General features: G+C 49.1%; 1 protein-coding gene across 1 annotated transcript in view; it reads right to left on the reverse strand.

Moving 5' to 3' along the window:
- Nucleotides 1-25,825, reverse strand: part of Igdcc4 (immunoglobulin superfamily DCC subclass member 4) — a 44,968-nt gene that overhangs the window by 16,615 nt on the left and 2,528 nt on the right. Inside the window, exons 2-5 of the mRNA XM_045160610.1 lie at nucleotides 12,949-13,299; nucleotides 12,147-12,288; nucleotides 3,182-3,318; nucleotides 1,048-1,188 (exon numbers count right to left, since the gene is read on the reverse strand). Coding sequence (XP_045016545.1) covers nucleotides 1,048-1,188; nucleotides 3,182-3,318; nucleotides 12,147-12,288; nucleotides 12,949-13,299 — 771 coding nt within the window. The remainder of the gene's footprint in view (nucleotides 1-1,047; nucleotides 1,189-3,181; nucleotides 3,319-12,146; nucleotides 12,289-12,948; nucleotides 13,300-25,825) is intronic.

Below are 25,825 nucleotides of genomic sequence, written 5' to 3' on the forward strand. Positions count from 1 at the left end.
GGTCGGGGGTAGTCTGAGAGCCCTGGTACTGCGTCAGTCACCTCTGTTCCATTATGAAATTATGAAATTCACTTCCCTCTTGTATGGTCTGTTTTAATGCTTCATTTATTTGTTCTTTTTTTTTAATTTTTATTTATTTATTTGAGAGCGACAGACACAGAGAGAAAGACAGATAGAGGGAGAGAGAATGGGCGCGCCAGGGCTTCCAGCCTCTGCAAACGAACTCCAGACGCATGCACCCCCTTGTGCATCTGGCTAACGTGGGACCTGGGGAACCGAGCCTCGAACCGGGGTCCTTAGGCTTCACAGGCAAGTGCTCAACCGCCAAGCCATCTCTCCAGCCCCATTTATTTGTTCTTATAGAGATAGAGATAGATGATAGATAGATAGAAGAAATAGAAAGAATGGGAGTGCCATGACCTCCAGCCACTGCAAACCAACCACAGACTCATGAGCCATCTGTGCATCTGGCTTTACTTGGGTACGGGGAAATAAAACCTGGGTCCTTTGGTTTTGCAGGTAAGCACCTTACCTGCTGTGCCCCTAGCCACTTCAAACACACAATGTGCCACCTTTTGTGCATGTGGCTTTACATGGACACTGGGGAACTGAACCTGGGTCCTTTGGTTTTGCCAGCAAACACCTTAACTGCTAAGCCATCTCTCCAGCCCTTGTTTTGTTTTGTTTTTCCAAGGTAGGGTCTCACTCTAGTCCAGGCTGACCTGGAACTCACTATGTAGTCTCAGAATGGCCTTGAACTCACAGAGATCCTCCTACCTCTGCCTCCCATAGGCCACCACGCCCGTCTCCAACCTCTGCTTTCTAAGTACTGGGCTTAAGTGCTGGGGTTAAATGTGTGAGCCACCACACCCCATTTCCTTCTATATGGTTTAGTATGGGTTTGAAAATCTCTCAGTCTCTCTCTCTCTCTTTAGAACATTCCTCAGCTACATTTGTCCAGGTCCCCTCCTCCTTGAACCCTCTAAGATACCACACCATCTTGTCCCATGCCCTTCAGTCTCCTGCTGCCCTTCCCTCTCCACTCACCCAGTCGGACCCAGGACACAAAGGGCGTGGGGTCAGCCGAAGCCACGCATTCCATCACCACACTCTGGCCAGACACCACCGTGGTGTTCTCCGGGGCAGCCACAATGACCACATCCTGCTCCCTGGTGGCCGCCAGCGAGCCTGCAGCGAAGACAGGACAACAGCCTTAGCCCTAGGCGGGTGGTCGGTGAGGGCAGCAGAGTCCGGTCAGCGACCATGTTCAGCCGAGCTGAGGCTGGAACTCAGGGCTCTTTCTCTTGGAAGAATGACCTGCCACTCACTCGGCACCGCAGAAACAGCTGCACAGATCCGCATCCCTCCATCCATCTTTCCCTCCCAAATCCATCCCACACTCTGAGCTGAGGACCACCAGGTGCGTGTGCACGGGAGGGTGGGATGCTGGTCTTGGTCCCAGCACTACTAATTTCTAACTTCAGCCGTGCCATTAAGACACGGCGTGCCTAAGCTAAGTCCCTTCCCCAGCGGGGCTTTGGAGTCCTACGTGGAACGTAAGTATCTGCTGGCCGGGAAGCCCTTGAGAGGGGAACGGTGCGTACCTGGTTTGTCCAGCAGGTGGAGACGGAGAGACACCCCGCACTCCCTGCAAGCGAGAGCTCAAAGCCTCCCAGGAGCCCAGGCCAGCCTGAGCCAAAGGCCGGCCGGGTGGGGACCGGCGAGGGCGCCAGGGAGAGGCCTTGAGGGAGGCTTGAAGCGATATCTGCTGAGCAGCTGCTCGGTGGCAGACATTTTCCATCCTTATCTCAGCTATTTTTCTAACCCGGGTCAGGCGGGACATTTGATCACCGGTCCAGGGTCACCCCCAGAGGAGCCAGGATTCAAACAAGTTGATGTGACATTTCCCTCCCACAAAGACTTGTCACCTTCCTGCTCCTGTAGGGGCAGGGTCTTTTCAAAGAAAGACACTCAAGGACAGGCAGCTAGGCTCCAGGGGAGCCAGACTGCAGTACAGGGCAAGGAGAATGGGGTGAACCCCTACTCCCCAGAGCCCTGAGGATGGCCAGAGGAGCGGGAGCGCTGCGGTCAGGGCTGCAGGGCACTGATATCCCTCCTCTGATGTGCCGCCTGCCCACCAGTCCAGGCCTAACCCAAAGGAACACAGAGGCCCCACAGAAATGAGGGAGTCCCACATTGAGAGTTTGGGGTCTTAGGTTCTGACCCCAATTTCTTTCCTCCCTCCCTTGCTTCCTTTCTCCCTCTCTTTTTTCTTCCTTCCTTCACTCCTTTTTTTCCCCCCTTTATATTCTCTTTCTTTCTTCCTCCCTCCCTCCTCTCCTTTAGTCTGTGTGTGTGTATGCTCAGGTTGTGGAGGCCAAAAGATAACCTCTTGTAGATCCTTCTACCTCTGCCTTCCAAGGGCGTGGGTTAAAGGTCAGCGGCACCACGCCCTGCCAGAGACACTTTTTTTTTTTTTTTGGAAAGAAGGACTTTCATTAGCCCTGAGCTCACCAAAGGGTTGGACTAGCTGGAGAGTGATCTGACTGTCTCTGATTCCCGAGCACCAGGATTACATGCATACCCAGATTTCTCCCCGCCCCCACCCCAGGTAGCCCAGGTTGAGCTGGAATTCACTATGTAGTCTCAGGGTGATCCTCCTACCTCTGCCTCCCGCGTGCTGAGATTAAAGGTGTGTGCCACCACGCCTGGCTCACACCCAGAAATTTTAAAATTAGATTTATTTTCATTTATTTATTTACTAGAAACAGAGAAGGGGCGAGAGAGATAGAGAGAATGGGCATGCCAGTGCCTCCAGACACTGCAAGCGAACTCCAGGCACATGTGCCACCTTGTGCATCTGGATTGCGTGGGACCTGGAGAATCGAACCTGAGCCCTTAGGCTTCGCAGACAAGCACCTTAACTGCTAAGCCATGTCTCCGGCCCAACACCCAGAATTTTTATGTAGGCATTGGAAATTGAACTCAAGTCTTCATGCCTGTGAGACAAGCACTGAGCTGGCTGAGCTATCTCCTCAGCCTTTGACCCCAGTCCTGTCCCCTGTTGGGACTGCTACCTGATCACCCGTGTGAAGGCTGGGCCTGACCCTCCATGGCCCTCTTGCTTCCAAGGTGGCTGTTCCCAGAAACCCACAGGTTTCCTTCTTCGTGGCCTCCTTACCTCTAAAGGCTACGCTGAGTGAGGCCTCCTGGCTGAAGCGCTGGCCAGCTGAGTTGGTGGCCACACAGCGGTAGGAGCCTGTATCACTGTCCTGGACATCCAGAATCTGGAGGACGCCATTGGGCAGAGAGATGAGCCTTGGGAAGGAGCAGAGGGTGTCTGTGAGGTGCGAGGGGTCAGGGGGGGAGGGCAGGGGGCCCACACTGCATGAAAGGCAAATTACAACTTCAAAGATAGGAATGGGGATGATGGTTTAGTGGTTAAAAGTGCTTGCTTGCAAAGCCTGCCAGCCTAGGTTCAATTCCCCAGCACCCAACCCAAAGGGGCCACACTTCAGAGATGTCCTCTGACTTCCACATGACACACACTCACACATATATATCCTCATACACACATAAATACATTTTGTTTTAAAAAGGATTCTGAACAAACAAACAGATTTGGAGGGTAGCTCAGCTGTTAAGGTACTTGGCTGCAAAGCCTAACATCCCAGGTTTGATTCCCCAGTGCCCATGTAAAGCCAGATGTACAAAGTGGAGCATGCATGCATTTGGAATTTGTTTGCAGTGGCTAGAGTGCCTGGAATAGCCATATTCTCTCTCCTTCTCTTCCTCCTTCCCTTTCTCTCTCTCCTTGCAAATAAGTAAATAAATAAATATTTTAAAAGGATTCTGTAAAAAAGACCAAGATACAATCTCACCTATCAGACTGTCAAAAGCCAAAAGTTTTATTTTTATTATTTATATAATAATATTATTATTTGAATTAAGTAATTAATTTATTATTTTTTCAAGGTAGGGTCTCACTGTAGCCCAGGCTGACCTGAAATTTACTATGTAGTCTCAGGGTGGCCTTGAACTCATGGCAATCCTTTTACCTCTGCCTCCTGAGTGCTGGGATCAGAGGTGAGTACCAACATGCCTGGCTCTTTAGTTTTTTTTGGGGGGGGGGTGTCACAGTTCCATTTTCATAGTGAAAATTTCCTTTTTAAATAACTTCTAAAATTATAGACAATAAACCATGGTAATTCCCTTAAATTTTTTAAAGATTTTATTTTTATTTATTTATTAGAGAGGAAGAGAGATAGAAAGTGAGAATGGGCATGCCAGGCCCTCCAGCCACTGCAAATGAATTCCAGATGCATGTACCACCATGTGCATCTGGCTTACATGGGACCTGGAGAATTGAATCTGGGTCCTTAGGCTTTGCAGGCATGCACCTTAACCGCTAAGCCATCTCTCCAGCCCCCTTTTAAAATTTTTATATGTTTTATTTATTCATTTGAGACAGGGCGTGCGAGAGAGAATGGGCATGCCAGGGCCTCTAGCCACTGCAAACTCTAGATGCATGTGCCACCTTGTGCATCTGACCTACGTGGGCACTGGGGAATCCAACCTGGGTCCTTAGGCTTTGCAGGTAAGCGCCTTAACTGCTAAGCCACCTCTCTGGCCCTGCTTTTTGTTTTCAATTACATATTCTATGAAGTCTGGATCTGTGTATGTGTGTATACATGTATGCTTATCTATATGGGTGTTCATACCACAGAGCACTTGCAGAGGTCGGAGGACAACCTCAGCGTCCTCTCCTTCCACCTTGCCTGAGACAGCGTCTCTCATTGTTGCTCTGGTCTGTGGGTTTTGGAGTCTCCTGACTCTGCCTCCCAATGTCATAATGCGTGTTGCATGCTGGGATTGCCCATGGTGAGCTGCTTGCATGCAACTCTGTGTGGGTTCTAGGAATACAGATTCTGGGTTGTTAGGCTTGAAAGCAACAAATGCTTTTCACCAATGAGTCAAGCCCTCAGCCCAATGTGAATAATTTGACCCCTTGCCTGTTTTATCTCCTCTTTGCCCTGATAAAAATCACCTGATGCGGGCTGGACAGATGGCTTAGTGGTTAAAGCATTTGCCTGCCAAGCCAAAGGACCCAGGTTCAATTCCCCAGGACCCATGTAAGCCAGATGCATAACGTGCCACATGTGTCTGGAGTTCATTTACAGCTGCTGAAGGCCCTGGCATGCCCATTCTCTCTCTATCTCCCTGTTTTGTTTTTCTCTCTCTGACATAAATAATTTTTTAAAATCCTGGTTCACATTAATTTGACCCCGAAAAGATTCGCAAGAGACAATCTCTACTTACTGGAACCTCACTTGAGGCTCATGGTAGGGTGTTTTCCTAGGGAAACAGATCTGGAGTTAAAACTTGAACCCAGATCTTTTGATCCCCTCCCCCCCAATGCCATTTTCATACCACTGTCCTATCTTGGCAGCTGCTCTCGATGGCTGGGAATGCCTGTGGGAAGGAGGGGTGTGGTTTCTCACAGGTCTCAGACAGCAACCTGTGCATGGGTTAGGAGGGATGGGAAGGAACAGGGCAGGGTGGAACCTCTGCCCTCCTGGTTACAGGATTGGGAAGGCCTAGTGACCTTACTTGAAAAACAAATATGAAGGACTAGAGACTTGGCTTAGCGGTTAAGGCCATTGCTTACAAAGCCTAACAACCTGGGTTCAATTCCCCAGTGCCACATAAGGCACTTGCACTAAGTGGTGCACGCATCTGGAGCTTGTTTGTGGTGGCTGGAGGCCCTGGTGTACCCATTCTCTCTGTTTGCAAATAAATTAATAAATATCTTTTAAAAAAATAAAAGAAAAGAAATGTAAATGTGATAGGTGAAATGGCTGAGGATCGAAGGGTATTGGGGGTCATTCTGACACATGCTTGGAAACCTGTTGTAGACCCAAAGTATAGAGAGAGACACAGAGCTGTACCACTTCTTCCTCATCGCCCCCAGGCAGACATCTCTTCCCCCAACCTCCCACTTCAGCTCTAAGCCTGCCCACGTTAGAGTTGGGGTACAGCAAGAGGGGGTGGAGGGAAGAATCCTGGGTTACCCAGACTACTACTTGAAAAATCAGATAGGAGGGCTGGAGAGATGGCTCAGAGATTAAGGCACTTGACTGCAAAGCCTAAGGACCTGGGTTCGATTCCCTAGTACCCATGTAAGGCCATATGCACAAGGTAGCACATGCATCTGGAGTTCGTTAGTCTCTCAAATAAATAAATAAATAAATAAAATATTTTTTAAAAAGCAGATGGAAAAGGGCAAGACACATCTGAGTCAGGCGTGGTGGCGCACACCTTCAATCCCAGCACTCGGGAGGCAGAGGTAGGAGGATCGCTGTGAGTTTGAGGCCACCCTGAGACTCCATAGTGAATTCCAGGTCAGCCTGAGCTAGAGAGAGACCTTACTTTGAAAAAACAAAAAGAAAAAAGACGTATCTGAACAGAAGTCCCTCCATCTTCTTCCTCCTTATCCAGATAGCTGACTGCCTCTGGGAGCTGTCCCGACTTCCCAACCCCAAGGTCCCTGGTCCTGCCAGTGCAATGGTGCATCAAATTCCAAGAATCGCTATCTTCATTGACAAATGCCATGGCCTTAACTCTGCAACCCTGCGTGTGGGGTGAAGGATCTCGCCTTCCCCAGGCACTGAGCCGTCGTGGTGCTCCTGGGAAGACGGCCAAGGCACAGCAGTTTAGCCAGAGTTGGGGAGTCACAAACTGGTGCTTAGGAAGCAATTCGAGTTTTGGAAAATAGATAAATAAGAGGTTGGAGTATGTGAAGGAAAATTCAAGGGTAGCAGGGCATGGTGGTGGACATCTTTTAATCCCAGCACTTGGGAGGCAGAGGCAAGAGGACTGCTGTGAGTTCGGGCCCACCCTGAGACTACATAGTAAATTCCAGGTTAGCCTGAGCCAGAGTGAGATCCTAACTGGAAAAAAAAAAAAAAAAAAAAAAGAAAGAAAGAAAGAAAGAAAGAAAATTCAAGGGTAACAAAGCTTGTGTAGGTCTTAAGTCTTCTCTCTGTGAGTAGGGATTACTGGGGACTCATTTGCTGAGCTGCTGGCCTGGAGTTCATTTGCAGTGGTAGGAGACCACTCTCTCCTCTCTCTCTCAAAAAAAAAAAAAAAAAAAAAAAAATACACACACACACACACACACACACACACACACACACACATAATTTCTCGAGGTAGGGTCTTACTCTAGCCCAGGCTGATCTGGAATTCACTATGAAGTCTCAGGGTGGTCTTGAACTCATGGCAATCCTCCTACCTCCGCCTCCTAAGTGCTGGGATTAAGGGTGTGTGTCACCACACCAGGCTAAAAATAAAAAATAAATAAACTACATAGTGAGTTTGGGGCCAGAATGGGCTACATGAGACCCTGTCTCAAAAAATAAAACAGGAAAAAAAATAAAAAATAAAAAAAGGCTGGAGAGATGGCTTAACAGTTAAGGTACTTGCTTGTGAAGCCTAAGGACCCATGTTTGACTCTTCAGATCCCACATAAGCCAGACGCACAAAGACAAGTGCATGGTCACACATGCCCACTAGGTGGCGAAAGCGTCTAGAGTTTGACTGTAGTAGCTGAGGTCATGGTGCGCCAATTCTTCCCCCCCCTCTAAAATAATAAATAAATGAATAAAAATTTAAAAAAATATATAAAACAGGGCTGGAGAGATGGCTTAGCAGTCAAGGTGCTTGCCTGTGAAGCCTGAGATTGCAAGTTTGAAATTCCAGATCCCATGTAGCCACACAGTGACAGGCATGCAATGTTACACATACACAAGGGGGCTCACGAGTCTGGAGTTTGTTCACAGTGGCTGAAAGGCCCTGTACGCCCATCCTCTGTCTCTCAGAAAGTAAAATAATAAAAATTAAAGTAAAGTAAATAAATAAATAAAGCAGCTGGGCATAGTGGCACACACCTTTAATCCCAGCACTTGGGAGGCAGAGGTAGGAGGATCACCGTGAGTTTGAGGCCACCCAGAGACCACATAGTAAATTCCAGGTCAGCCTGGGCTAGAGTGAGACCCTACCTCGAAAAACCAAAATAAATAAAAATAAAACAAACCTTGGAGCAGTGGCACATTCCTTTATTTTTAAATTTATTTTTATTATTTTTTTACTTTTTCAGGTACCACCACGCCAGCTCATATGCATTTAGTCACTTGGGAGGCAGAAGTAGGAGGACACTGAGTTCAAAGCCGGCCTGGGACTACACAGTGAATGCCAGGTCAGCCTGGGCTAGAGCGAGACCTTACCTCGGAAAAAATAAAATAAATAAATAAATAAAACAAAAGAAAAACAACAACAACAAAAAAAAAGTAAATCATTGTAAGTACCAAGAAAATTTCTTGGGACGTAGTCTTTCTTTTTCAGACGTTGCTCACTGCACATGCGCACACGGCCTATGCCAAGGTATGTGGTCTCCTTCAGCGGCCAGTCTGGCTTTATGAAGAGCATATTTGCATGCATACTATATCTGGGCACATGCAAAACTACGTAGCTTGGCCATAATCAAGTTGCTGTTTAGACATTTCTTTATTCGCTCACACAATGTGCTGGGACATGTGGGCCTGGTTTATTCATAGATGAGGATCATTTTTCAGAGGCCTTGGGGGCAAACATTCCTGGAGCCCAGGAGCTGGCAGCTCCAGCCTCATGGGTGAGGCCTGTGACTCCAGAGGGCCATCTCCGAATTAGATGCTTCGTGAGGAGGTCTCACCCCGCTGCTTTGCTGAAAAACTCAGCAGATGTAACTTCTCTGCTCCAAGCCACAATTGGGCAGTCGATATCCAAACCCATCAGAACCTGCAGCTTCTACCCATCCAGCAAGTCACCCCGAGAGTCTGTGGGTCATCAGTGCCAGGCTTGCAGCCCCAAACTCTGGGGAATGCTGTGCGGGCAAGGCCAACTCTCCTGTCTCTGATCCACAGTTCCCTCACTGAACAATCCAGACAATTATATCTATCCTGTCTACAGACACTGACCTGGAATGATGCTCACTATGCATTAGTGAAAAAAAAATTGTTTTGGTGGGCTGGAGAGATGGCTTCAGTAGTTAAGGTGCTTGCCTAGGAAACCTAAGGACCCAGGTTTGATTCCCCCAGAAACCACGTAAGTCAGATGCACATGGTGGTGCATACATTTAGAGTTTGATTGCTGTGGCCAGATGCCCTGTTATGCCCATTCTCTCTGTCTGCCTCTTTCTTTCTCTTTCTCTCTAATAAATAAAAAATGAAACATTAAAAATTTTTTTTTGGAAAAATCAAGGTTAACAAAACCCCACAATGGACAACTGTAAAGAGAATATTTGCAAACATATAGGCCATGGGGAAAGCAGAAGAATAAAAACCAAAACAATGGAGAGTTGGACATGGTGGCAAACTCCAAAGCAGGAGGATCACCATGAGTTCAGGCTTAACTGGGGCTAAACAGTGAGTTCTAGACCAGCCTGGGACACATAAGGAAACCCCGTCTCAACAAGACAAAACTAGCAATGGAAGGGTAAAACAAAGCAAAAAAAAAACTAACAAATAGGGCCAGGTATGGTAGCCCAGGCTTGTGATCCTAGCATTCAGGAGGCTGAAGCAAGCAGGATTATAAGATAGAGGCCAGCCTGGGCTACCCAGCAAAACCATGTCTCAGAAAACCCAAACCAAATAATCAAACAAAAAAGCTAACAGTGGTCTCCTATGGATAACAAGGTATTCTTTCCCTCCTCTTCTGTTTATATGATTTTTTTGTTTTGTTTTTTGTTTTTCAAAGTAGGGTCTCACTTTAGCCCAGACTGACCGAGAATTCACTATGTAGTCTCAGGGTGGTCTCGAACTCATAGCAGTCCTTCTACCTCTGCCTGCTTAGTGTGGGATTAAAGGCGTGCACCATTATGCCTGGACTACACTATATTTTGAGGCACATTTAAAAACATTATTTAATTTAATTTATTTATTTGAGAGAGGGAGAGAAATAGGCAGGTAGAGAGAAAGAGAGAGAGAGAGAATGGGCATGCCAGAGCCTCCAGCCACTGCAAATGAACTCTAGATGCATGTGCACCCTTGTGCATCTGGCTTATGTGTGTCTTGGGGAATCAAACCTGGGTCCTTTTGGCTTTGCAGGCAAGCACCTTAACGGCTAAGCCATCTCTCCAGCCCTTGAGGCACACTTTTTGTTGTTGTAGGTAGCCAGACTGGTTGGCCTGTGAACTTCTAGAGATTCTCCTGTTTCCACCTCCCATTTCTCTGTAGGGCCACTGGGGTAACAGAGACACGTGAGCATATCCAGCTTTACATGGATTCTGGGGATCAGAACTAGGGTCCTCATGCTTGGGTAGCCAGCACTTTTACCTAGAGCCATCTCCCTAACTCTGATCATGGAATAATTTCATCAGGAATTATTGTAAGGGACTAGTACACTATCAAAAGCACACTTTGGAAAATCAAAATCTAAGTCCTCCCCCCCCCCCACCATTTCATTATACAGATGGTCAGAGACTAGACCCTGGGAAGAAGTGTCATGCTCAGGATGAGTGGGAGTCAAGCCACCACTATGTCAACAGGATCTCTTCTATCTTGACATCTCCTCTCAAAAACGTCTGGGGAGCCAGGCGTGGTGGCGCACGCCTTTAATCCCAGCACTCGGGAGGCAGAGGCAGGAGGATCACTGTGAGTTCAAGGCCACCCTGAGACTGCACAGAGAATTTCAGGTCAGCCTGAGCTAAAGTGAGACCCTGCCTCGAAAAACAATACAACAAAAAAAGGCCTGGGGGCTGGAAAGATGGTTTAGCAGTTAAGCGCTTGCCTGCAAAGCCTAAGGACCCAGGCTTGAGTTCCCAGTACCCATGTAAGCCAGACGCACTAGATGGTGCATATGTCTGGAGTTCATTTGCAGTGGCTGGAGGCCCTGGTACATCCATTCATTCTGTCTCTCTCTCTCTCAAATAAATAAATTTCTTTTACAAATGTCCTGGGCTGGGCATGGTGGTACACGCCCTTAATCCCAGCACTTGGGAGGCAGAGGTAGGAGGATAGCTGTAATTTCAAGGCCATCCTGGGACTATGTAGTGAATTCCAGGTCAGCCTGAGCTACAGTGAGACCCTACCTTAAAAAACCACACACATAGGGCTGGAGAGATGGCTTGGCAGTTAAGCTCTTGCTTGTGAAGCCTAAGGACCTCTGTTTGAGGCTTGATTCCCCAGGACCCATGTTAGCCAGATGCACAAGGGGCGCATGCGTCTGGAGTTCGTTTGCAGTGATTGGAGGCCCTGACGCACCTATTCTCTCTCTATCTGCCTCTTTCTTTCTGTGTCTGTCTGTCACACTCAAATAAATAAATAAAAATATAGCACACACAGTCCTGGGATTTCTTTGCCTAGCAGTTTCTCTTACATCTTCCATCCTGAACCACGCTTGGGCAAAAATAGAGGCTCAGATACCCAACAGTCAAGTAGTGAGTTCAGGGAAGGGTTGATCTGGAAGCCACTGTTTCCAAGCCTTACGAATGCTGCTTCCACTCAGCTCAGCAAAGAGGGAAAAAGATTCAGGAGAGGACTGTGGAGTGGCTGGGAAAGGCTTTTTGAGCCACATTTCCATAGACCAATAGGGATCCCCAGCACGCTGAGTGAAACCTGAAACTAACCCAGCTGCCACAGACACCATGAGCCTTGAGGGTCTCTGGCCTGCCCAGTTCACCAAGTCCTGGTCTAGTCCTCCAACCTGAGACCCTTCCCCAGGATCCTTCCACATAGATGTTGCCTTTGGGGAGGGGGGACAGAGGATGGTAAGAAATGAGGATCCCATTATCATTTGGCTACCAGACCGGATGGAACCAAGAAGAGAAGTTATGCATCGAGGTTAGGGGGCGAGGGGACTGCAGGGGAACCCAAAGGAGGGACGCTTTCAGCAGCTTCAGGGGTCTAAGCAAACACCAGTCTTCTGCCAGGGGCTCCCAGGGAGGCCATGGATAGACCATAGCAGCTCTTGGTCCCCTCAATAAAGCAAGTGGACTAGGTGTTTTCAGAAGGACTCGAGTCAGCTTAGGCGAATACAGCCATCTTGACTCTAAGAACCCCAGCTCTAAAGTGTGTCCCGGAGCCCTCTGCCCTGCATACTGGGACACTCACCGAGGCTCTTCAGGCAATGTCACCTGGTCCTTTTCCCAAGTAATGGTGGGGGATGGCAGCCCCTCGATGTGGCACTCAAAGCGAGCTGTCCCATTCTCCTCCACTGTCTGAGCTTCTGGGTGCAGAGAGAAGTCTGCCAGTGCTGGGAAGGAGCACAGAGAGACACGGGCAAGGACAAGGTGAGGGGGAGGGTACAGAGAAAGGGGGGGGGCACCACAGCAAGCACAGTGACATGTCGCACGCATGGAAACACACAGCAGAGAAAATTGAGACCAAGGGACACACCGTTGGAGAGAGGTGGCCAAGGGACAAGAAGAAGTGATTACTGGTCAGTTGCTGCAGGTAGAATGAATTCCCAGGTCCCCTGCCCCACATCACCAACATGGACACACTACAGTAAGATGCATGCTTCCTGGTGGCTTGTGGCCCCTGCGAGTCCTGGGCGAGGGAGGGGCAGAGTGGGGCTTGGTTGCACACCCTCTGCTCACTCTGGGCTCTGTGGGTAGAGCTCCTGATGAGGCTCCTTTGGGTCCCTGACCTCCCCTGGAGAAGACCACACCTCACACTCTATAATTTAAAAGGCAGGGAGAGGAGGGATGGAGAGAGAAGTCGAGGGAATACTGAACAGTGGAGACTGGCAGTCAGGAGGAGGAGGGGACTCACTGAGCAAGGCAGAACAGGGACAGGGAACAAGCGAGTGGACTCCGGAGGTAGACATTTGTGCTGGTAACCAACAATGGACCCCGCCTCCCCCGCCTCAGGTCTCCAGGTCTTGGCACTGAACCCAGTTGCGGGTACTTACTGGCCAGCTTGACCACAGCCGCCTGGCTGGCCACCACTCCGAGGGGACCGTGGGCCAGGCAGGTATAGTTGCCCTCAATGACCCCCAGGTCCACAAGGTCATTCACGTCACTGTCCTCGGTTGCTGGAGGCCATGACAACCACAGGGAGCCGTTGGGTAAAAGGCGCAGGTGCTTGTGCTCCAGCACGGTGTCCCCATCCTTGCTCCATGTCACCGTGGTGGGAAGTCCAGCAGCAGAGGGCCCCAGGCTGCAGTCTAGCGCTATAGCCTGCTCGGGGCTCAGGATGGCTCGCAGCGGCCCCGCATCACAGCTCAGCTCCACAGTCGTCGCCCGGGGCAACGGCGGTTCCCCTGCAGAGGATGAGGCACCAGGGCTGTTGGCATGTGTCTTCCCCACTCCTGAGCTACCCACCAGGGCCTGCAGGCCACTTGCTCATGGAAAGACCTGTGTCCAGACCCAGCTGTCTCCTTGCTAAGTGGGATCTGGGAAAGCTCCAGAGCTTTTGGCTCCCACCTCCATGCTGTTAAAACCTCTTCACTCAGAAAACCCAGTCCAGGGCCAGAGAGGTAGGTCAGTGGTCAAGGCGCTTGCCTGCAAAGCCTGTCAGTCTGGGTTTGATTCCCCAGGATCCATGTAAGCCAGATGCACAAAGTTGCGCATGTATCTGGGGACCCTTTGTGGTGGCAAGAGGCTGTGGGGGACCCATCTCCTCTCTTTTGATTCTCTCTCTCTCTCCCCTTATAAATAAATAAAAATAATTTTAAAAGAAAACCCAGTCACAGCAGCCTTGCCATCACAGGCAAAAGGAATAAACAATCCCCACGTGTATTACGATGCGTGGATAAACATACGACTCTGCCAGCAAGAGGAATCGGGTATGGATCCACGCTTTAGCGGGGATGGACAACTGCAAGACACCGGTTGCCAAATGCCACACACTGCATGATCTCATTTCCATGAAATGCCCAGAATAGGCACATCCATAAACACAGAAAGCAGATTGATGGTTACCAGGAACTGCGGGCATTAAAGAATAGGGAGTGATGGCTGAGGAGCATGAAGTTTCTTTCCAGGGTAATGAAACAACCACACAACTTTGTCAGTCTGTCCCACAGCCACGGGGAACGTGCGCCGGTTGGTAGAGTGCTAACCCAGCGCACACACGGAGCCTGGCTTCTCGGCCCAGCACTACCGAGTCAGCACGGGGTACGTGCCTGTAATCTCAGTACCACCGAGGTGGAGCAGGAGGGTGAGAAGTTCAGAATCATCCTTGGCTACATAGCAAGTTAGAGGCTAGCCTTGACTGCAGGAGATGCTATCTAAAATCAAACAAACAAAACCTCCCACACACTTGTACATTAGAATGGATGAATTGTATATGAGTTGTATCCTTAAAAAAAAGACGGATGTGATGGCGCACACCTTTAATCCCAGCACTCAGGAGGCAGAGGTAGGAGGATCACTGTGAGTTCGAGGCCACCCTGAGACGACATAGTGAATTCCAGGTCAGCCTGAACTAGAGTGAGACACAATGACCCCCGCCCCATAAAATAAAATAATGTAGAAGGGAACTGGAGAGATGGCTTAGTGGTTAAAGGCACTTGCTTGCAAAGCCTGATGGTCCAGGTTAGATTCCCTAGTACCCAAGTAAGCCAGATTCACAAAGTGGCGTATGCAACTAGAATTCGTTTGCAGTGACATGTTCCTTATTCTCTCTGTCTCTCTCTTCCTGCTTGTATGTGTGTGTGTGTGTGTGTGTGTGTGTGTGTGTGTGTGTGTATGTGTGTGTGTGTGTGTATATATATATATATATATATATATATATATATATATATATATGAAGATATAGTAGAGTTGGTCTGGAGGAATGGTTTAGCAGTTAAGCGCTTGCCTGAGTTCAAGCCGCAGTAACCACTTGAATGCCAGTGTGGCGGCACATGCCTGTAATCCCAGTGCTGGCGGTGGCGGGGGTAGTGGGGGACTTGAGTCAGGCAGATCCCAGGAGCATGCAGACTAGCTGGTCTGCCCTGATCAGTGAGCTCCAGGCTCAGTGAGAGACCTTATCTCAAAAACCAGTGGCCGTGTTGGGCATGGTGGCCTTTAATCCCAGCACTCTGGAGGCAGAGGTAGGACTGCCCTGAGTTCAAGTCCACCCTCAGGCACAGTGAATTCCAGGTCAGCCTGGGCTAGAGTTAGACCCTACCTTAAAAGAACAAAACAACAAAAAATACAGGTGGATGGTGTTTCTGAGGCACGCCAAGGTTACACTCTGGTCTGCACATGAACATATTCCTGAGTGCACAAGCTCTTGGACATACACACGTACACACATGTGCGCGCGCACACACTCTGTCTCTTTCTCTCTCTCCATATGCAAATCAAAACAGTCATCCCACTGCTGCAGGCTGTGAATGTCATGGAAAGACCATTTGACCTTGGGGGGACAAGATCAAGGTTCCCACATTGCTGTTCCACCTACCAGTGTGCCAACCACATACCCTGCCTGGGACTCAGTTTCCACATGTGTAAGATGAAGATAATTCTGCTGAGCTTGGAGAATTCAAACCAGATGATAGACTTCAACTAGATTCTGCATGTCAGGGGTCTAGCCCAGAGCCTAAGGGACATCACTCAAGAAACAGGAGAGGGATTTATTTTATTTCTTTGGGCGGGGGGGTGGGGGAGGGTTGGTCTGGAACGCTGGGCTTTGCACATGCTAAGCCACTGCTCTACATAAACCTCCACCTAAAAGCCCGGAGACTCATTCTTTAATGGCATTTGGGACATTGTCAAGGGCTGCACAAATGTTCTTTGCTGTCCTTAGCATCCAGTCCTTTCTTGTTTCTAAGGCCTTGGATTCCACAATTCAAATTCAGAGTCAGGGGCAGGCAGGCCTGGGCTTCCAGCCCAGCGGCTCCCAAAAGCCCCGGTCCAGCCGCTGAGCAGTTAGGCTTGAGTTTCAAGGGGGAGAAAAAGCCCCACCGAACGCCACCCCGACCGCGAATCCCTGAGCCCTTGGCAGCCTCCCCGCCTCTTAAAGCCCGTCCCCTGGCTTGGAAAATCCCCTGCTGTGCTGAAAAAACAATGTGAACAGTTGGGGCCCGAGCAGCTGCTGGGCATGTCAGCAGCCTGGGCTCTGGCAGGCAGGAGAGTGGCTGGCTGGGGTGCCCAGAGGAGCGCCAGTTCCCTTCCTGAATATTCATGGATCAGCAGATGTCTGGCTTCTCCACCTCCAAGGAGCTCAGCAAGACGGAACTGGCAAATCCACGGGGATGGGGACGCGGAGAGAACACAGGTCCTCCTCAGAGAGACGACCAGAGCTTGAGATCCCCATTGTACAGATGGGAAAACTGAAGACCAGCAATGTGGGTCTCAGCTTCCTGAGACACAGAGCCGGGGGGTGGAGGGGGGGGGAGTTCTTTGACTTTCGGGAGACAATGGCTCCTGAACCAAGATGTCTGTTTTCCTCTGCCTTAGTGCCCAATCTCTCCTGCCTCCTTGGGTGCTCTGCAAAGATGCCAGCCAGTTCCTCTGAGAAGCTGCCTGGCCTTCTCAGAGGAACATTTTCCTAAATCTCACATCAAATACCACCAGAATAGGTGGACGTGGTGGCACACAGGTAGAAGGATCACAATTAGTTTAAGGCCATCTTGAGACTACATAGGAATTCCAGGTCAGCCTAGGCTAGAGAGAGAGAGAGAGAGAGAGAGAGAGAGAGAGAGAGAGAGAGAGAGAGACCCTAGCTCAAAAAAAATAAAAAAAAAAAACCACCCCCCCAAAAAAAAACCAAACAGACAAACAAAAAAACTAGGGCTTGAGAGGTGGCTTAGTGGTTAAGGTGCTTGCCTGCGAAGCCAAAGGACCCAGGTTTGATTCCCCAGGACCCACATAAGCCAGAGGCACAAGGGGGCACATGAGTCTGAAGTTCATTTGCAATGGATAGAGGACTTGGCACACCCATTCCCTCTCTCTCTCAAATGAATGAATAAATAAATAAATAAACTTTAAAAAAAAAAAAAAGGTGAGTCTTGGGATGGAGAGGTGGCTCAGTGGTTAAATGCACTTGCTTGCAATGCCTGATGGCCTGGGTTCGATTCCCCAGTATCCACCTAAAGCCAGATGCACAAAGCGGTGCATCCTTTTGGAGTTCATTTGCAGTGGCAGGAGATTGTGGTGTGCCCATACTCATACTATCTGCCTCATTCTCTCTCAAATAAACAGATAAAAATCTGTTATAAAAAAGGGGGGATGGGCTGGAAAGATGTCTTAGCAGTTAAGACACTTGTCTGCAAAGCCTAAGGATCCAGGTTCGATTTCCCAGTAGCTACGTAAGCCAGATGCACATGGTGGTGCATGTGTCTGGAGTTCATTTGCAGTGGCTGGAGGCCTTGGTGCACCCATTCTCTCTCTCTCTTTATCTATCTGCTTCTTCCTCTAATAGACAAATAAAAATAAAATATTTTTAAAAAGAGAGGGATCCCAGCACTCTGGGGTGGGGAGCAGAGGTAGGTTCATCATGAGTTCAAGGCCACCGTGAGACTACATATTCCAGGTCAGTCTGGGCTACAGTGAGACCCTACCTTGAAACATAAAAAGAGACAGAGGGAGAGGGAGAGTTTATAAACGTCAAATATTTTCATCAAAAGTCTTCCAACAAGAGAGAACATATGGATGAAGCTCACTGACTGCCTGGAATGTTTCTATTTTTATTTATTTTTTGTTGTTATTGGGACAAGGTATTGTGTAACTCAGGCTGGCTTCTAACTACTGCCCCCACCTCCCAAGTGTTAGGGCTACAGACGGGGAACACACGTAGTTTATGCAGTGCTGGGGATTGAACCCAGGGCTTCAGGCAGGCTAGGCAAGTGCTCTACCAACTGAGCCACAGCCTCAGCTCTGAGGTTTTATCTTGACGCCTCTAGTACACTTTGTGCTCTGTTCCTCCACATAGCAACGTCTGTTCCCCTCCTCATCACATCTCATAAAAGCGATGCCTGGAAGACAGACCTTCCTTGTCAGGGGCCTCATAGCTTCCCCTTTCCTGCCTCCCCCAGCCCATTGCATGGCTGGCCCCCAAAGTCCCTCCCATGAGTGTGCTTAGTCATCCCTCTGAGGACTGGATGGGCACTCTGCAGGTGCCCAGCAGACACCAGCCTTTTGCTCAAGGGGGCCCTTCCTCGCCTCTTACTATCTTTCTCGTTGTTTTTGTGAGATCTAGTCAGAGATGCAGAGCTTCTGTATTTGGGGACCTCTGGCCACTTTCTAATCTTTTTATGATTTTTTTTTTTTTTTTTTGCTTATGTGTATGGTGGTATGGTGGTGGTACCGTGTGTGCATTCATGTGTGTGTGTATTGGTGTGCCTGTGCATGTGTGTGCACGTGCAGGTGTGTGTGTGGTGGGTGGGTGTACCTGTAGGTGGCCTGTGGTGGAACTTTAGGTGTCCCCTTCCTTCATTCTTCTGCCCGTTCTATTTTCTTTTTTTTTTTTTTTTTTGGTTTTTCAAGGTAGGGTCTCACTCTAGCTCAGTCTGACCCGGAATTCACTATGTAGTCTCAGGATGGCCTTGAACTCATGATGATCCTCCTACCTCTGCCTCCTGAGTGCTGGGATTAAAGGCGTGTGCCACCACGCCCAGCAAAAATGTGTAGCCCAGGCTGGCCTTGAACTCCTGATTCTCCCGCCTCCGCCTCTTCAGCAATATCCTACTGGCATGTGCCACCACATCAGGCCTTCTGCCCGTTCTTATTTGAGCCTGGGTCTCTTAATGATTCTGGAGTTTGCTTCCTCCCTCTCTCCCCACCCCGAGGTAGGGTCTCACTCTTGCCCAAGCTGACCTGGCACTCACTCTGTAGTCCCCAGGCTGGTGTTGAGCACAAGATGATCTTCCTACCTCTGCCACCCCAAGTACTGGGATTAAAGGTGTGCTGTTTTTGTTTTTGTTTTTTTTTTTTTTGCAATCCCTGGTGACTATCTGGTCTCTGCTTCTCTACTTGGGTTACAAACATATGTGGGCCACATCCAGCTATTTCTGTGGGTCTTGGAGATCAAACTCATCTCTCAGGCCTCCTTGGCCACCAACCCCCCGCCCCCCGGCCACTCCCATGCTTACAAAGGAAGTACTCTTTTATTTTATTTTATTTTATTTATTTATTTATTTGGTTTTTCGAGGTAGGGTCTCACTCTGGTCCAGGCTGACCTGGAATTCACTATGTAGTCTCAGGGTGGCCTCGAACTCACAGCAATCCTCCTACCTCTGCATCCCAAGTGCTGGGATTAAAGGCGTGCGCCACCATGCCTGGCGGAAGTACTCTTTTAAAAAAGTATTTATTTATTTGTAAGCACAGAGAAATAGAAGAGATACAGGCAGAGAGAATGGTCATACCAGGACCTCCACCCACTGCAAACGGACTCCAGATGAATGCACCATTTTGTACATTTGGCTTGACGTGGGTATTGGGGAATCTAACTCTGGTCCTTAGGTTCTGAAGGCAAGTACCTTTACCTCTGAGCCCTTTCTGAAGCCCAAAGTAGGTACTCTTAACCACTGGGTCATTTCTCAGCCCATTGTTTGGGTCCTCTTTTTTTATTTTAAATATTTTTTAAAATTAGTTAATTTATTTATTTGAAAGCAACAGACACAGAGAGAAAGACAGATAGAGGGAGAGAGAGAGAATGGGCGCGCCAGGGCTTCCAGCCTCTGCAAATGAACTCCAGACGCGTGCGCCCCCTTGTGCATCTGGCTAACGTGGGTCTTGGGGAACCGAGCCTCGAACCGGGGTCCTTAGGCTTCACAGGCAAGCGCTTAACTGCTAAGCCATCTCTCCAGCCCTATTTTAAATATTTTTATTTATTTATTTATTTATTTGACAGAGAAAGAGGGAGATAAAGAGAGAGAGAGAGAGAGAATGGGTGCGCCAGGGCCTCTAGCCACTGCAAACGAACTCCAGATGTGCACATCCCCTTGTGCATCTGGCTAACATGAGTCCTGGGGAATTGAACCTGGGTCCTCTGGCTTTGCAGGCAAGCGCCTTAACCGCTAAGCCATCCCTCCAGCCCTGCTTTGTGTCTTTTAAAAATATTTTAGAAGCCAGGTGTGGTGGCTCGCGTCTAATCCCAGCACTCGGGAGGCAGAGGTAGGAGGATCGCCATGAGTTCAAGGCCATCCTGAGACTACATAATGAATTCCGGGTGAGACTGAGCTACAGTGAGACCCTACCTTGAAAATCCAAAACAAAATTTTAGGGCTGGAGAGATGGCTGAGTGGTTAAGGTGCATGTCTGTGAGGTCATCTCTCCAGCCTGGTTTTGTGTTTTTGACACACAGTTTCTCTGTGCAGCCCGGGGTGTTCTCAATCTCTAGATCTTCCTGTCTCTGCCTTTTGAATGCTAGGGTTTTAAGTTTTTTGTTTTTTTTTTTTTTTTGGTTCATTTTTTATTTATTTATTTGAGAGTGACAGACATAGAGAGAAAGACACATAGAGGGAAAGAGAGAGAATGGGCGCGCCAGGCTTCCAGCCACTGCAAACGAACTCCAGACGCATGCGCCCCCTTGTGCATCTGGCTAACGTGGGACCTGGGGAACCGAGCCTCGAACCGGGGTCCTTAGGCTTCACAGGCAAGCGCTTAACCGCTAAGCCATCTCTGCAGCCCTGAATGCTAGGGTTTTATATGTTCACAATCATGGCAACTTTAGACAAATAAATTACATAAATTAGAGTTTACGAGGCCAATTAGAATTCAGCCAGAAAGACAATTTACTGCAGAGCCCAGGGTCTGTTCAGAGTGTTTGGGTGGGGTAAGAGCCTGGAGTGAGTTTCCCTCTCCAGGGAATGTTCTGGAAGGACAAGAACATGCCGAGAACTTGCCAGAAACATCAGTGCCTCATCACTTTAAACTTTCAGGGCTCAAGAGCTTACAGGTTGTTTTCAGTTGAAAGGCAATTCTCACTGACACCCCTGCCACTCTTCCTTCCCAAGGGACATAGGTCAGTTTCTTCTAGAACCTTGGCTGTCTCCCTTACCACATACTAAAGTCCTTCCCACCAACAGCTGGAAGGAGAGAGTTGGGATGGGTGCCAGAGACACAAGAAAGGATTCGGCCCTCCCTCTATCTGCAGTCCCAAAGGAGAGGCTCAGCCTCAGCCAGGGTTACAGCGGAGCCTCGCTTAGCTGGACCTGCCCACATCCGGGTCCTCTGGCAGCTCCTGCTCACTGCCCCGTTCCAGTTCTGTCCCCCATATCAAGCTACTCCAGGGTCTCTAAAAGCACCTTGCTGTTCCATGTGCCCCTGGTACTGCCCCTGCTCTCTAGAGAGGCCGTGAACCTGCCTGATTTAGACACTGGTCCCAACGCCAGCCTTTAGAACGCCAGGTCACTGCAGTTTTCACTTAAGATGTTTCCCTTGTCCTTCTCCCCAACTACACCATATTCTTGGGATTGTGTCCATGCTAGCCAGCTCTCTACCTCCTCAGTGTCTAGACAGAATGGAACCTGGTGCACATAAACCAGACATGGTGATGCACACCTGTAATCCCAGCATTCAGGTAGCAGAGTCAGAAGAAGCAGAAATTTAAGGTCATCCTCAGAAACATAACATGTTCATGGCCAGCCTGGGCAACATGAGACCCTGGATTAAAAAAAAAAAAAAGCAGGAGTCTGGGGTAAAGTGCCCCAGGTTCCCCCCCCTCCCGACCCAGGTAGGCTCTCGCTCTATCCCAGGCTGTCCTGGAATTCACTATGTAGTTTCAGGTGGCCTTGAACTTATAGCGATCCTCCTATCTCTGTCTCCCAAGTTCTGGGATTAAAGGTGTGCACCACCACGCCTGGTTTAAAGGGCAGTTCTTGGCCGTGCAAGAGTAAAGATCCAAGCTAGGATGCCTAGAATACACACAAATTCTGAGTGGATGTGGCAGCCTACCTGTAACCTTAGCATTCAGCGGAGACAGGGGAATTGCAGAGCAAGCTGGCTAGCTAGACTAGACAAATCGGCGAGCTCTGGGCTTGAGAGAGAGAGAGAGAGACTCTGAGTAAATAAAGTGGAGAGTGAACAAGGAAGACACTTGTTGTCACTCTCTGGTCTACACACAGGCACACATGTACACTCACATGCATGCAAACACGCATACACACATGCTCAAACACTGCACATATGCACATGCAAACTAACAGACCCTCCCCCCACAGTGAAAGAACAGCAAATCCACATTGAAAGAAACCCTATCTAAATATTGCCAATGCCAGGAGCTTGTTACCTCGCCTGTTCTCCTGCTGTGTGCTTTATATACTGAAAAATGCTTTTGCTTGGCTGGAGAGATGGCTTAGTGGTTAAGGCGCTTGCTTGCAAAGCCTAAGAACTCCTGTTTGAATCTCCAGGTCCCACATAGCCAGACACAAGCATGCAATGCTGCACATGCACACAAGGGGGTGCACTTGTCTGGAGTTTATGAACAGTGGCTGAGGCCCTGGCACACCCATTCTCTCTCTGCTTCCTCTCTCTCTCAAAATAAAAAACAACAACAACAAAAAAAACCCAGAAAAACAATGCTTGGGCTGGACAGATGGCTTAGTGGTTAAGCACTTGCCTGTGAAGCCTAAGTACCTTGGTTCTAGGCTCAATTCCCCAGGACCCTCGTAAGCCAGATGTACAAGGTGGCCCATGTGTCTGGAGTTCATTTGCAGTGGCAGGAGGCCTTCTCTTTCTCTGTCTGTCGCTCCCAAATAAATAAAGAAATAAAAATAAACAATGCTTGGGCTAGAGAGATGGCTAAGCAGTTAAGGTGCTTGCCTGCACAGCCAAAGAACCAGGTTCAATTTCCCAGGACCCACATAAGCTAGATGCACAAGGTGGTGCAAACAAAGGAGTTTGTTTGCAGTGGCTAGAGGACCGGGTATGTCCATTCTCTCTCTTTTTCTCTATCTCTCAAATAAATACATAAAACTAAAATATTTTTTAAAGCCGGGCGTGGTGGCGCACGCCTTTAATCCCAGCACTCGGGAGCCAGAGGTAGGAGGATCGCCGTGAGTTCGAGGCCACCCTGAGACTATATAGTTAATTCCAGGTCAGCCTGGGCTAGAGTGAGACCCTACTTCGAAAAAAAATATATATATATATATATTTTTTAAAATGCTTTTCTCCCACACCTTGTGCCTTCCTGTGTCTCTCCTTACATGTTCTGCTCACACAGCAGGGTTCTATCCTGCAAATGATATGCCAAGGCAAGGAGCCTCTTATCATATCACCCAGCAGTTTTGGGTCAGCATCTGAGAGTGAGCTTAATTAGTCTTCAGCTTCCCTAACCCCACTGACCCTGTGGTCCTTCCGAATCCAAATGGACGCCTGAGGCCCAGCAGGGAGACAACAGAAGCTGTGGGTAGACCCCAGCATATCCCCTTTAGCTGGTTTCTTTTCCGTCCTTTCCCATCACCCACCTGTGACCAGGCTGGGGTCTTTTCCCTCAGAACTCCCCTTATTCCTCCCCCCCTGGCTCTCCTGGGAGCTGGGGCCCTCAGGCCTGCCTGGCAATGACATCTGTTCTGCAGCTGAAATTCCATGTCAAGTCTGCTTGCTGTACCCCAGAGACGTTGGGAGGGAATAGAAGGAGGTGGGTGAAGGTAGTGGAGGGCAGGGGCATTCCAGATCTTAGCTAGACCAAGCAGAGAAAGCTGCTAATTTTCTCATGTGGGAGAGAGAGGTGTAGAGCTAGTGAACTTGGCGTGTGTGGATCATATCCTTGGACAGGGTGATTGGGCCACCGTTTGTAGTGCAAGTCAAGGAGGCTAGTTCTAGCCCCCATGCAGCCCCAATCATGTAACTTGGTGTGGTGGTTTGAATGGAAGTCCCCCAACAGACAGAGAGAGAGAGAGAAAGAACGGGAGTGCCAGGGCCTCCAGCCACTGCAAACAAACTCTTGACACGTCCCCTTGTGCATCTGGCTAACGTGGGTCCTGGGGAATCAAGCCTCGAACTGGGGTCCTTGGGCTTCGCAGGCAAGTGCTGAACCGCTAAGCCATCTCTCCAGCCCTAGATACAGTTTTAGTAAAGCTTTAGATATATCACTGTGGGTGGATCCTAGGGTCTAGCCCCAGGTGTGTTCGGGGGCAGATCTGTTTCCAGACAAAAGACATGCAGCGTGCTGGAGTTCTGCCATTTTGGGTCCCTGGAACGTGTGTGCTTGTGACGCTGGCAGTGGCGTTTCTCTCTGTTTGGATCTGTGGCAGGGGGACAACTTCTTCTGTCATTATGGAGCTTCCCCTCTATCTGTAAGCTTCAATAAATCCCTTCCTCCCATAAACTGTGTCTGGTCTGGAGGTTTAGCCCAGTGACCTGAAGCTGTCTAGGACACTTGGAGAACTCAGTTTTCTCATCTGTGAAACAGGCTTATGCTAAGATTATTTGCACATCACTTCTTCTTTTGGAGGGTGCTGGTTGAGTCACGGCCTCATCTGGTAGCCCGGACTGGTCTTGAACCCACAGCTATCTTCCTGCTCCAGCTTCCCGAGTGGTGTGGTGACGGGAGGGCACCATCGTGCCCAATTCATTTCAGTGCTAACACTCCATGACGCTCTGATTATGGGATCGCATAACTTAAAGGAGGGACTTTTAGGAGAAAAGAGAGGAAATGCTAACTTATACCTAAATGTGTAATTATTGGGGCCATGAAGGTATCTACAGGGTCGATGAAGGTTTAGATAACTTCCAGGTAAGATTCTTCCAGGGCCTGGAGAGATGGCTTGGCATGGCAGGTAAGACACTTATCTTCAAAGCCTAAGGACCCAGGTTCGATTCCCCAGTACCCATGTAAGCCATATGCACATGGTGGCACAAACATCTGGAGTTCTTTGTTTGAGTGGCTGGAGGCCCTGGTGCAACCATTCTGTCTCTTGCTCTATCTGCCTCTTTCTCTCTTAAATAAACCAATAAAACATATATGTGTGTGTGTGTGTGTGTGTGTGTGTGTGTGTCTGTCTGTCTGTCTGTCTATCTATCTAGCTATATTTTTTTAAAGAAGACTCTTCCAGTGTTTTCCCTGGCTCTAAACCTCTGGGTTTAGAGGCTCTAAAACCTCTGCACCTCAGGGCTGGAAAAGGGGTGGGAGGGAATCGGTTTTCCAGGTGGGGAAAAGGTTCCTTTATTCTCAGAGTCCTCTGCATTCCTCACACTCCAAATTCTAATTTGCGTGGAAGACAGAGGCCCACTGCTTACGTGTGGTGATAGCTGAGCTTTCTACCATTGTCTGAAATGGGAGTCTGATTTTTACGAAGCCACAATCCCCAATCCCTGTCTGCCCCAAAAGCAATGTCAAGGGAATGGGCAGATGTGGCATTGTCCTGACCCCAGCACCAGCCCAGTGAGTTTCCACTTCCCTCTCCTTTATTCCCTGCAAATTCAGTCTGTGCTCATGTCCTACTGATTCCATTCCCAGAGTACATTTAGAATCCAGCTACACTCACTGGGCGTAGTGGCGCACGCCTTTGATCCCAAGACTCAGGAGGCAGAGGTAGGAGGCTTGCCCTGAGTTTGAGGACACCTTGAGACTACATAGTGAATTCCCGGTCAGTCTGGGCTACAGGAATACTCTACCTCCAACAGCAGCAGCAACAACCAATGCAGCTACACTCCTGTAAACCACCGTCCTGTCCTCTGGGTCAGTACCACAGTCTTCCAAGGAGTTGAGCTTCCAGCTAACCTTGCCCAATCCATTCTCCACGCTGGCTGCAGTGAGCAGATCCTAAAACCCGCCCAGGGCAGGGCAGGGCAGGACAGGACAGGGGGGAGGGGTTGGGTCTCAGGCCAGAAACTTTGTGGTGGTGGTGGGGCTGACACTGCCCTTCATGAGCTGGGACTGGTCCCTTCCTTATCCTCTTCTCTGCACACTCC

This window comes from Jaculus jaculus, chromosome 10 (genome assembly GCF_020740685.1).
Source record: "Jaculus jaculus isolate mJacJac1 chromosome 10, mJacJac1.mat.Y.cur, whole genome shotgun sequence".
NCBI classification, from domain to species: domain Eukaryota; kingdom Metazoa; phylum Chordata; class Mammalia; order Rodentia; family Dipodidae; genus Jaculus; species Jaculus jaculus.